Genomic DNA, 13261 nt, shown 5'->3' on the forward strand with positions numbered 1-13261 from the left:
CGATGTCTTTAGGACCCGTTTACACAGACATGGGATTTCAGTCTTTAGCTAGAAACAGCCAAAAACCGACGGACAGGAATCGACCTCAGTGCGACGCATCCCTCTGCCGGGGAACGACGGCGTTGTCCAAAACCCCCAAACCAACATTTCAGTTCAGAAAAGCAGTCCAGATGTTGGAGTCAGATTTTCATACTCACATAACCTGGATTTAATCAAATACTGCATTGCCTGAGAACGTGTACACAAATATCGGTTACATGGGCAAAGACTCTGACCATGTCGGCGCCGGGCTAGCCAAACCATCTCTGGTAGAAGTCTGTTCTTGGACTGATTTGAAAGCCAAGCTACCTTAAAGCTCCCAGTGCTCCTTATCAATTAGAAAGGTATTGATGAATATTGGTATCACCGAGCAATACTGATCAGTCCGTCTGTCTGTTTCCATGACAACAGTTCCTGCAGTCAGCAGAGAGGGGGACAACTTCGTGAGTTCGTCCATAGAGCAGGCTATCCGTAATGTTGATAGTGCCATTGCATCAACAAGGAGACGTCTGTTTGACGGGTAACCTTTGACACACACGCACACACACAAACACAAACACACACACACACACACACACACACTCTGAGAGGGGGACAGGTTTCAACACTCAAGTCCTCAACTAATGGAAGGGGACAGAGATTTGAGGACAACAGGATTTGTAGACGTCCATCCTTTTCAAGATGACCTTGGGATGTCTATGGTTTACTTAAATTTGTACATTTGCTGTCGTGCCTTTCAGCAAGAAAACAACTTTATACTTCTTTGTGTTTTACTGCACATTAGAAATGTTGCGGTCTCAAAATCCATGCTTTGAAACGATTCTACGATAATCAATAACTCGCAGCATAGCTTTACAACTCCTTTAGCGTTTGATCGATTACAATGTTAGCTGTCCAGAGCTACATGCTCATGGGTTAGGTTTGGTTGGGTTGGGTCGGGTTAGGTTTGGGGTTAGGGGTAGGTTTATGTTACGGTAGGGTTAGGCTCAGGTTAGTGTTTGGTTCCGGTTAGGTTCAGGTTGGGTTGGGTTCAGGTTAGGTTAGGTTCCGGTTAGGTTCAGGTTGGGTTGGGTTGGGTTTGGTTTAGGGGTAGGGGTAGGTTTATGTTACTGTAGGGTTAGGTTCAGGTTAGTGTTTGGTTCCGGTTAGGTTCAGGTTAGTTTTTTTAGTTTTTTTAGGGTTTTTTTTAGGTTCAGGTTAGGTTGGTTAGGGTTAGGTTGGGTTAGCTTAGGTCTGGCTAGGTTAGGGTTGGGTTGGGTTAGATCTGGTTAGGTTCGGGTTGGATTGGGTTAGGGTTATGTCTGGTTAGGTTCGGGTTGGGTTGGGTTCGGTCTGATTCGTTTAGGTTGGGTTGGTTAGGGTTAGGTCTGGTTCTGTTAGGTTGGGTTGGGTTAGGGTTATGTCTGGTTAGGTTAGGGTTGGGTTGGGTTAGATCTAGTTAAGTTCAGGTTGGATTGGGTTAGGGTTATGTTGGGTTAGCTTAGGTCTGGTTAGGTTAGGGTTGGGTTGGGTTAGATCTGGTTAGGTTCGGGTTGGATTGGGTTAGGGTTAGGTTCGGGTTGGGTTGGGTTGGGTTAGGTCTGGTTCTGTTAGGTTGGGTTGGGTTAGGGTTATGTCTGGTTAGGTTAGGGTTGGGTTGGTTAGGTCTGTTTGGGTTAGGTTGGGTTAGGGTTGTGTCTGGTTAGGTTAGGGTTGGGTTGGGTTAGATCTGGTTAGGTTCAGGTTGGGTTGGGTTGGGTATGGTTTAGGGGTAGGGGTAGGTTTATGTTACTGTAGGGTTAGGTTCAGGTTAGTGTTTGGTTCCGGTTAGGTTCAGGTTAGTTTTTTTAGGTTTTTTTTAGGTTCAGGTTAGGTTGGTTAGGGTTAGGTTGGTTAGGGTTAGGTTGGGTTAGCTTAGGTCTGGCTAGGTTAGAGTTGGGTTGGGTTAGATCTGGTTAGGTTCGGGTTGGATTGGGTTAGGGTTATGTCTGGTTAGGTTCGAGTTGGGTTGGGTTCGGTCTGATTCGTTTAGGTTGGGTTGGTTAGGGTTAGGTCTGGTTCTGTTAGGTTGGGTTGGGTTAGGGTTATGTCTGGTTAGGTTAGGGTTGGGTTGGGTTAGATCTAGTTAAGTTTGGGTTGGATTGGGTTAGGGTTATGTTGGGTTAGCTTAGGTCTGGTTGGGTTAGATCTGGTTAGGGTCGGGTTGGATTGGGTTAGGGTTGGGTTGGGTTAGGTCTGGTTCGGTTAGGTTGAGTTGGTTAGGGTTAGGTCTGGTTGGGTTAGGTTGGGTTGGTTAGGGTTAGGTCTGGTTGGGTTAGGTTGGGTTGGGTTGGGTTAGGTCTGGTTCGGTTAGGGTTAGGTTGGGTTGGGTTGGTTAGGGTTAGGTCTGGTTAGGGTTGGGTTGGGTTCAGGTTAGGTATAAGTCACATTTTCAGTCTTCATTCAAGACGGCTGCTAATATTGTTGTGTTTTGTTGTTTCGGGTTTTCACGTCACAATATAATGATTCTTACCTCTTATTTTGACAGTCGATCAATATTTGTGCCTCCCTGTTAACAGTTTTCATTGTCGTTACCCGCGAGCACCAATCAGAGACCTAAAGTCACTAACGTCGTTGCTTGTCTTTGTCCATAATGTCCCTCTAAGAAATGGACAGGCACCAACACACTCCTGAAACACACACACACCAACACACTCCTGAAACACACACTCACTGAGGTATGCTAAACTGAGATGTTGGGCTTTCCAGCCCTGGTACCGTAATTACAATCACAGATAAAGAGGCCGTCCTCCTGGGGGGAGGAGCCTGGTTAATGGTACTCGGCTCCTGAACGTTGTTTGGGGACAGATTACTTTTTCATGTTTGGACATTATTTTACTGTTGCCCCAAGAAGCTAATAAAATCACCTGCAGGGATGCAGGGTTGGACCGGCTCACTTGTGGGTCTGATGCAGGGCTTGATGGCCCCCCCTCTGGCTGCAGGTTTAAGGCTGGAGCTGATCACCTGGTCTGAAGGTGCGCTGATGTAATCCTGCAGCAGCCCAGTCGTCATTATGAGGAGGTCCAACCCAACAACAAAGCAGACGCGTCACATTGAGCTTCACAGACTTTCCCTGCCTGGAGGAAACTGCCCCCCCCCCCCCCTCTACACACAAACCAAATTCATTGTCGGTTGTCCTTCATCACTCCGGTCCTGCCTCCCTGACACCCTGTCTCTCTGTCCCTTTACCCTCCAGTCAGCCTCGGACCCCGGGAGAGCTGCTGGCTCTGTTCCGGTACCCTCGAGACCCCTACACCGTGGAGCAGGCCCGTGCTGGGGAGATCTTCGAGCAGACTCTCCTGCTCATCCAGAACCACGTCAACCAGGGGCTCATGGTCGACACCAATGGCACCGGTGAGACTAGCAACCAAATATCCTGTCCTGGTTCCACCCAGACTGTCTTTATTACTTTGTGGCAGACGTGCTACTTTGTTACTTTGTAGCAGATGTGCTACTTTGTTACTTTGTGGCAGACGTGCTACTTTGTTACTTTGTGGCAGACGTGCTACTTTGTTACTTTGTGGCAGACGTGCTACTTTGTTACTTTGTAGCAAACGTGCTACTTTGTTACTTTGTGGCAGACGTGCTACTTTGTTACTTTGTAGCAGACGTGCTACTTTGTTACTTTGTAGCAGACGTGCTACTTTGTTACTTTGTAGCAGACGTGCTACTTTGTTACTTTGTGGCAGACGTGCTACTTTGCTACTTTGTAGCAGACGTGTTACTTTGTTACTTTGTAGCAGACGTGCTACTTTGTTACTTTGTGGCAGACGTGCTACTTTGTTACTTTGTAGCAGACGTGCTACTTTGTTACTTTGTAGCAGACGTGCTACTTTGTTACTTTGTAGCAGACGTGCTACTTTGTTACTTTGTAGCAGACGTGCTACTTTGTTACTTTGTAGCAGATGTGCTACTTTGTTACTTTGTAGCAGACGTGCTACTTTGTTACTTTGTGGCAGACGTGCTACTTTGTTACTTTGTAGCAGACGTGTTACTTTATAGCAGACGTGTTACTTTGTGGCAGACGTGCTACTTTGTTACTTTGTAGCAGACGTGCTACTTTGTTACTTTGTAGCAGACGTGCTACTTTGTTACTTTGTGGCAGACGTGCTACTTTGTTACTTTGTAGCAGACGTGTTACTTTATAGCAGACGTGTTACTTTGTGGCAGACGTGCTACTTTGTTACTTTGTAGCAGACGTGCTACTTTGTTACTTTGTAGCAGACGTGCTACTTTGTTACTTTGTAGCAGACGTTCAACTTTGTTACTTTGTAGCAAACGTGCTACTTTGTTACTTTGTAGCAGACGTGCTACTTTGTTACTTTGTAGCAGACGTGCTACTTTGTTACTTTGTAGCAGACGTGCAACTTTGTTACTTTGTAGCAGACATGCTACTTTGTTACTTTGTAGCAAACGTGCTACTTTGTTACTTTGTAGCAGACGTGCTACTTTGTTACTTTGTAGCAGACGTGCTACTTTGTTACTTTGTAGCAGACGTGCTACTTTGTTACTTTGTAGCAGACGTGCTACTTTGTTACTTTGTGGCAGACGTGCTACTTTGTTACTTTGTAGCAGATGTGCTACTTTGTTACTTTGTAGCAGACGTGTTACTTTATAGCAGACGTGTTACTTTGTGGCAGACGTGCTACTTTGTTACTTTGTGGCAGACGTGCTACTTTGTTACTTTGTAGCAGACGTGCTACTTTGTTACTTTGTAGCAGACGTGTTACTTTATAGCAGACGTGCTACTTTGTTACTTTATAGCAGACGTGCTACTTTGTTACTTTGTGGCAGACGTGCTACTTTGTTACTTTGTGGCAGACGTGCTACTTTGTTACTTTGTAGCAGACGTGCTACTTTGTTACTTTGTAGCAGATGTGTTACTTTGTAGCAGACGTGCTACTTTGTTACTTTGTGGCAGACGTGCTACTTTGTTACTTTGTAGCAGACGTGTTACTTTATAGCAGACGTGCTACTTTGTTACTTTGTGGCAGACGTGCTACTTTGTTACTTTGTAGCAGACATGCTACTTTGTTACTTTGTAGCAGACGTGCTACTTTATTACTTTGTAGCAGACGTGCTACTTTGTTACTTTGTAGCAGACGTGTTACTTTATAGCAGACGTGCTACTTTGTTACTTTGTGGCAGACGTGCTACTTTGTTACTTTGTAGCAGACATGCTACTTTGTTACTTTGTAGCAGACGTGCTACTTTGTTACTTTATAGCAGACGTGCTACTTTGTTACTTTGTGGCAGACGTGCTACTTTGTTACTTTGTGGCAGACGTGCTACTTTGTTACTTTGTAGCAGACATGCTACTTTGTTACTTTGTAGCAGACGTGCTACTTTATTACTTTGTAGCAGACGTGCTACTTTGTTACTTTATAGCAGATGTGCTACTTTGTTACTTTGTAGCAGACGTGCTACTTTGTTACTTTGTAGCAGACGTGCTACTTTGTTACTTTGTAGCAGACGTGCTACTTTGTTACTTTGTAGCAGACGTGTTACTTTGTAGCAGACGTGCTACTTTGTTACTTTGTAGCAGACGTGTTACTTTATAGCAGACGTGCTACTTTGTTACTTTGTGGCAGACGTGCTACTTTGTTACTTTATAGCAGACGTGCTACTTTGTTACTTTGTAGCAGACGTGCTACTTTGTTACTTTGTAGCAGACGTGCTACTTTGTTACTTTGTGGCAACGTGCTACTTTGTTACTTTATAGCAGACGTGCTACTTTGTTACTTTGTAGCAGACGTGCTACTTTGTTACTTTGTAGCAGACGTGCTACTTTGTTACTTTGTGGCAGACGTGCTACTTTGTTACTTTGTGGCAGGCGTGCTACTTTGTTACTTTGTAGCAGACGTGCTACTTTGTTACTTTGTGGCAGACGTGCTACTTTGTTACTTTGTGGCAGACGTGCTACTTTGTTACTTTGTAGCAGACGTGCTACTTTGTTACTTTGTGGCAGACGTGCTACTTTGTTACTTTGTAGCAGACGTGCTACTTTGTTACTTTGTAGCAGACGTGCTACTTTGTTACTTTGTGGCAGACGTGCTACTTTGTTACTTTGTGGCAGACGTGCTACTTTGTTACTTTGTAGCAGACGTGCTACTTTGTTACTTTGTAGCAGACGTGCTACTTTGTTACTTTGTAGCAGACGTGCTACTTTGTTACTTTATAGCAGACCAGAGCGGCTTTAACGCCGCAGCTTCCACATCCTGCTCATCCCCCCCAGACACAGCAATGATGAACGGGACGCCGTTTAGACAGGAAGTCTCCCCGAGCCCTCATTGTCATTAACCTGTAAAGTTAGCTCGAGCCTCACACCGCAGACACACTGATACAAGCGTCAGCAGCAGAGGTGTCGGGTGTCACAGCGAGTCAGGGCAGGTTAGTCGTTTCCCCACACCCGTGGCCTCGGGTCAGGAGGTTCGTTCTTCTTCGAGTCTGTTATTAACAAATACTTGAGTCAGAAACATCCTGATTGATGATTTGGACAACTTTTTAAATTGCATTCCTTTGTAGTGCTGAGCACGTTTGTCTTTCTGCAGCTTTTCGTTACAACGACCTGGTCTCCCCTCGCTTCCTGGAAGTGATAGCCAATCTTTCCGGCTGCACAGCCCACCGCCGCATCAACAACTGCTCCGACATTTGTTTCCACCAGAAGTACCGGAGTCACGATGGGACCTGCAACAACCTGCAGCACCCGATGTGGGGCGCCTCCCTCACTGCCTTTGAGCGGCTGCTGAAGTCGGTGTACGATAATGGCTTTAACCTGCCTCGGGGGGCTACTGACCGGCTGCATAACGGCTACAGGCTGCCGCTGCCGAGGCTGGTGTCCACCAGCATGATTGGCACGGAGACCGTAACCCCCGACGACCACTACACGCACATGCTGATGCAGTGGGGTCAGTTCCTGGACCACGACTTGGACTCCACGGTGGCGGCCCTCAGCCAGTCTCGCTTCTCCGACGGCCAGCTGTGCACTCAGGTCTGCACCAATGACCCGCCATGCTTCCCGATCCAGTTCCCGCCCAACGACCCTCGGCAGCTGCGAAGCGGCGCCCGCTGCATGTTCTTCGTCCGATCCAGCCCCGTCTGCGGCAGCGGCATGACCTCGCTGCTCATGAACAGCGTCTACCCGAGAGAGCAGATCAACCAGCTGACCTCCTACATCGATGCTTCCAACGTCTACGGCAACTCCCGGCACGAGTCCGAGGAGATCCGGGATCTGGCCAGCCAGAGGGGGCTGCTCCGGCAAGGCATCATCCAGCGAACGGGGAAGCCCCTCCTGCCGTTCGCCGCCGGACCGCCCACCGAATGCATGAGGGACGAAAACGAGAGTCCCATCCCGTGCTTCTTAGCCGGAGATCACCGTGCCAATGAGCAGCTTGGCCTGACCGCCATGCATACCGTTTGGTTCCGGGAGCACAACCGCATCGCTACCGAGCTACTGAGACTGAACCCCCACTGGGACGGGGACACCATCTACCACGAGGCCCGGAAGGTCGTGGGGGCCCAGATGCAGCACATCACCTACAGCCACTGGTTGACGAAGGTATTCCCTCTCAGTTCCTGGTGCTCGTCTCTAACCAGCAGAGAGACAGGTTAGCTCGTGAAGCTAAATGTGCCGATCAGAGGCGGGGCCTTCACCTTGTCCTTCTCGTCTCCCAGATCCTGGGCGAGGCAGGTGTGAAGATGATGGGGCCGTACTCTGGCTACGACCCCAACGTTAATGCAGGCATTAGCAGCGCCTTCGCCACCGCGGCGTTCCGCTTTGGCCACACCCTCATCAACCCCATCCTGTACAGGCTGAACGAGGACTTCCAGCCCATCCCCCAGGGACACATCTCTCTGCACCGGGCCTTCTTCTCCCCGTTCCGCATCGTGAACGAGGGGGGCATTGACCCACTCCTTCGGGGGCTCTTTGGCGTTGCCGGTAAGATGCGCGTGTCCTCGGAGCTTCTGAACACGGAGCTGACGGAGCGGTTGTTCTCCATGGCCCACGCCGTGGCACTGGACCTGGCCGCCATGAACATACAAAGGGGGCGGGACCATGGCACGCCCCCATACAACGACTACAGGTCGTTCTGTAACCTCACCTTGGCTCAGACTTTTGATGACCTGAAGAATGAAATAAAGAATCCAGTTGTGAGAGAGAAACTTCGGAGGTACGGATGCTCAAGGGTCGGGTTTTGTACTGGCAGCTTGCTCTCTAAAAGCTGTGCGTTGTGTCCTTGTTGTCCGTCCCCCGCAGGCTGTACGGGACGCCGCTGAACATTGACCTGTTCCCTGCACTGATGGCGGAGGACCTCGTCCCCGGCAGTCGGCTGGGGCCCACCCTCATGTGCCTGCTTGCGACTCAGTTCAAACGCCTGCGGGACGGAGACAGGTAGCGTGTCTCCTCGCTTCAATGCGCGTTTCCGTAGTAACGGTCTGGTGCACAGCGCGAGTCAGGAGGTTGAGTCCAGGAAAGCTCCCGGGAGAGTCGGCTGGTTTCCTGTGAGTCAGGCGTGTCACTTCCTGCTTCCTGTGAGTCAGGCGTGTCACTTCCTGCTTCCCTGTGAGTCAGGCAGGTCACTTCCTGCTTCCCTGTGAGTCAGGCGTGTCACTTCCTGCCTTCCTGTGAGTCAGGCGTGTCACTTCCTGCTTCCCTGTGAGTCAGGTGTGTCACTTCCTGCTTCCCTGTGAGTCAGGCGTGTCACTTCCTGCTTCCCTGTGAGTCAGGCGTGTCACTTCCTGCTTCCCTGTGAGTCAGGCAGGTCACTTCCTGCTTCCCTGTGAGTCAGGTGTGTCACTTCCTGCTTCCCTGTGAGTCATATGAGAGCTGGTGAGACCCGGGGGGGGGACACACCGGCCCTCCGCTGTCCCTGACAGGGCGAGGTCTCGTTAGAACCCCACCTGTCCACAATGCCTGTAATGAGACGGTCAAAATGACCATCTGAAAGGGAAGTTCACGAATTGAGATGGTCTCGGCATTTTGAACACTGCCACCTACTGGCGTGGCGTGGAAGGTCCCGCTCCCTTGTCCCACGCTGTCTCCTTTGCTTCTTCTGTGCGTCTTTGAGGTTCTGGTATGAGAACCCGGGCGTGTTCACTCCGGCCCAGCTGACCCAGCTGAAGCAGGCCTCTCTGACGCGGGTCCTGTGTGACAACGGGGACAACGTCACGCGCATCCAGAGGGACGTCTTCAGGGTGGTCGAGCTGCCTCACGGCTACGGCAGCTGCGACGACGTCCCCCAGATCGACCTGCGCATGTGGCAGGACTGCTGCGAAGGTGAGCGTCCATTTGACCACATGGAGTCCAGACAGAGGCCTAGCGGGTCCTTCTGCGTCCTGAGGACAGCTGTCCATCGATGCTGCAGTACTCTGTGTTGAGGGACAAGTTGTCTCTCGTGCTTTCTGCTCATTGTGTTTGTCCCCGGCAGACTGCCGGACCAAGGGTCAGTTCAACGCTCTGTCGTACCACTTCAGAGGACGCCGATCCGCTGAGCACAGCTACAAGGAGGAGGAGCCTGACAGCAGGTGACCCTGAAGCCTGGACGCCGCCCGGTTTGTGTTGTCTCCGCTGTGGTAGGGTGAAGACATGCTGTCCTCTGCTGTAGACCCAACAGACCGTTGTATAAAGCCCACATAAGCAGCAACGTGACTTCCTGTGTTACATTGATGAGAGAAGTGGGCGTGGCTTTAATCATAACACCTAAAGACGATGCAAAGGACAGGACTAGAGGACGACCCAGGAGAAGATACATGGACGTAGTGAGGGAGGACATGAGAGTGGCTGGTGTTGGGGAGGACGGTGCAAAGGACAGGACTAGAGGACAACCCAGGAGAAGACACATGGTCTCATTTTGGACTGTAGTAACGGAGCCCGACGTTATGCTTCATACGTTTTCAGTGATGGAGACGAAGCTGCTGAGGGACATCAGAATGTTACCGTGTCCTCCAGACAAAGCTCTGAACCCTCAACCAGCGACTTCCAGGACTTTGTCTCAGACATGCAGAAGACAATCACAAGTCTACGAAAGCAGGTGAGTGTCTGCACCTGCACCGCCGTACAGACAGTCGAACATCCTGTCTAAGAGGAGCATTTCCAAAAAGCCCTTGCGGATTTGTTTCAGGGCGTTCATTATCTCCTCACTGAGGATTGCCGGCACTAGATTTCGAGCTGACTCTATTTATGACACAAGATCGATCTGGCTCCCCGACCGGGAATCGAACCCGGACCGCGGGGGTGAGAGCGCGGAACCCTAACCACGACACCGCGGTTTCCATATATATATTCCCGTGCACCAAAATTTCTGAATATATATATTGAAATGTCTGAATATATATATGGAAATTTCTGAATATATATATGGAAATTTCTGAATATATATATTGAAATGTCTGAATATATATATGGAAATTTCTGAATATATATGTAAGGAAATTTCTGAATATATATATCAAAATATATATTCCAGAGTTCGGTCCATATTCTCAGACCTCACTTTTCATATATATATATAATAAGTTCCTGAACGGCATGCCATAGTAATTTATTTATATAGATATACACACATGTGTAGATTTATTTATATAGATATACACACATGTGTAGATTTATTTTATATATACACACACATGTGTAGATTTATTTATATATCATCAGTGACTGCTGTGTCTCCCCAGATCAAGCGTCTGGAGACCCGTCTGAGCAGGACCGACTGCACCGACGGCGCCGGACGGGAGCGAGCCAACGGAGACCGCTGGAAGAAGGACTCCTGCACAGCGTGTGAATGCAGGGTGTGTTCACACACACACACACACTCAGTCCTTCCATTGGCCGGCTGCCACTGCCCCAGGTTCCCTGTCTGGCAGCACCTGCAGGTCTTACCCTCCTGCTGGGACCCGTCTCTCTGCTCAGTGTCTGTCTGTGGAGCCTGGCGTCCCCTGATCGTCTGCAGTCTCCTTCCCTCCAACACCTTCAACCCACCTCCCATTTTAAGCTAGTCGATGCTACCACAGCGTTAGCATTAGCATTAGCGTCACCGCAGCACCATATGCTAACGCAGCAGCACAGCATATGCAGTAGAACCTCTCAGGTGGGTCCTACCCCCCCCGGGGCAGTAAGGTGCAGTATTACATGCACAGATTCTGATCATGTGCACCAGCCTGAGTTTAGCCTCACACACACACACACACCGACATGCAATCATCTAACGCTAGCTAACGCTAACTGCTGGCCCTGCTTCTCCCCCAGGATGCCCAGGTGACCTGCTTCGTGGAGTCCTGCCCCCCAGCCCAGTGCCGACGGGCCGTCAGGCTAAAAGGAGCCTGCTGTCCCGTGTGCTTGAATCACACGGAGGCTGACGGGTGGGAAAAGGCCGGCAGCCGCCACGGCTGAACCTCGGGACCCCCCGAGGTTGCCCACTCACACTCAGACATCCAGAGAGAGGATGAGACTCCTAAAGGTGTGCTGATCCGCAGCCTCAGCTTTGTTTCATAGCCCCCCCCCCCTGAGGTTCGCCAAGAAGAATCACGATGGTTTCCTCCTTAACCCATGGACAGATGGATGTAAACAAGAGGGACAAATGAGTCCACTGGTCCCTGAGTGTCACAAACTGCAGCCCCCCCTCGTCTTAAAGGGAAGTCGATTCAAACTTGTTCTCCCACAAAATGTTCTCAGGTTAGCGATGCTGAAAACTGGTGCTACGTTCCACCCTTTAATCAATATATGCAAGCCTTCAAAGTATTACCTTTTGTATCCAAAGCCAGCCATGTACTCTCAGTATATGCCTTTTTATTACGAGTAACCGTTGAGGTACTTTCATCCCAGCTGAAAGATGTTTTACTGCTAGCGTTACTTTACTTCCTCCCTTTTTGTATGGAAATGCTTCACCATGAAGATAATGTGAATCCCTACGAAAATGTTTGTGATGCAAAGAAATGTCTACTGATAACTGCTCCTGTCCTACGAGCTAATGACACGCTAACGACGAGCTAATGGCACGCTAATGACGAGCTAATGGCGCGCTAATGACGAGGTAATGATGCGCTAATGACGAGGTAATGATGCGCTAATGACGTGGTAATGATGAGCTAATGACACGCTAATGATGAGCTAATGACATGCTAATGACGAGCTATTGACACGGTAATGATGAGCTATTGACGCAGTAATGACGAGCTAATGACGCACTAATGACGAGCTAATGACGCGTTAATGACCAGCTAATGGCGAGCTAATAACACGCTAATGATGAGCTAATAACACGCTAATGGCGAGCTAATGACGCGCTAATGACGAGCTAATGATGAGCTAATGACACACTAATGATGAGCTAATGACACACTAATGACGAGCTAATGGCGAGCTAATGACGAGCTAATGACGCGTTAATGACCAGCTAATGGCGAGCTAATAACACGCTAATGATGAGCTAATAACGCGCTAATGGCGAGCTAATGACGCGCTAATGACGAGCTAATGACGAGCTAATGACGCGTTAATGACCAGCTAATGGCGAGCTAATGGCGAGCTAATGACTAGCTAATGACCCATTAATGACCAGCTAATGATGCGCTAATGACGCACTAATGACGAGCTAATGACCCATTAATGACGCGCTAATGACACGCTAATGATGAGCTAATGACACGCTAATGATGAGCTAATGACCCATTAATGACCAGCTAATGACGAGCTAATGATGCGCTAATGACGACCTGATGACGAGCTGTCTGCTGGCCTGTCCTGAACTTGAGTGAGGTGGAGGGGTGCAGCGCTGCCCGTCGCAGGACACCCAACCCGCTGTTCCTCTTTCCACCTTTCATTTTGCTTTCAGGAATCAGTGAAAGAATATCAATATTAGCGCTGTAAGGTCGTGACCTTTGTCCCAGCATGTTCCCCAAATGTACGACCTAGAAACATGAGACATGTCTGTGTTCGCTCATGACCCGGCCATCGGTTCTGCTCACATACAGTCATACATTCATACATTCATACATTCATACTCAGGCTGCAGCTGTTCTAAACTCCAGTTAGACGATGCTTGCATGCAACCTCTCGTCAAGCCTCGACTCCCCCCGTGTCCATGCGTGCACCGTGTTCAGGAACATCGTCCCTGCACCGAGTTCAGGACCATCATCCCGGCACCGTGTTCAGGACCATCGTCCCTGCACCGTTCAGGAACATTGTCCCTGCACCAAGTTCAGGACC

At 49.4% G+C, this 13261-nt stretch overlaps 1 protein-coding gene across 1 annotated transcript in view; it reads left to right on the plus strand.

Annotated features, from left to right (window-relative positions):
* LOC137907828 (peroxidasin) overlaps nt 1-11446 on the plus strand; it is a 43153-nt gene extending 31707 nt beyond the window's left edge. The window contains exons 14-23 of the mRNA XM_068752183.1: nt 451-559; nt 3254-3411; nt 6609-7615; nt 7732-8228; nt 8315-8449; nt 9126-9334; nt 9486-9582; nt 9956-10088; nt 10732-10845; nt 11303-11446. Coding sequence (XP_068608284.1) covers nt 451-559; nt 3254-3411; nt 6609-7615; nt 7732-8228; nt 8315-8449; nt 9126-9334; nt 9486-9582; nt 9956-10088; nt 10732-10845; nt 11303-11446 — 2603 coding nt within the window. The remainder of the gene's footprint in view (nt 1-450; nt 560-3253; nt 3412-6608; nt 7616-7731; nt 8229-8314; nt 8450-9125; nt 9335-9485; nt 9583-9955; nt 10089-10731; nt 10846-11302) is intronic.
* The last annotated feature ends 1815 nt before the right edge of the window (nt 11447-13261 follow it).

The sequence above is a fragment of the Brachionichthys hirsutus genome, chromosome 18, assembly GCF_040956055.1.
Source record: "Brachionichthys hirsutus isolate HB-005 chromosome 18, CSIRO-AGI_Bhir_v1, whole genome shotgun sequence".
Classification (NCBI taxonomy): domain Eukaryota; kingdom Metazoa; phylum Chordata; class Actinopteri; order Lophiiformes; family Brachionichthyidae; genus Brachionichthys; species Brachionichthys hirsutus.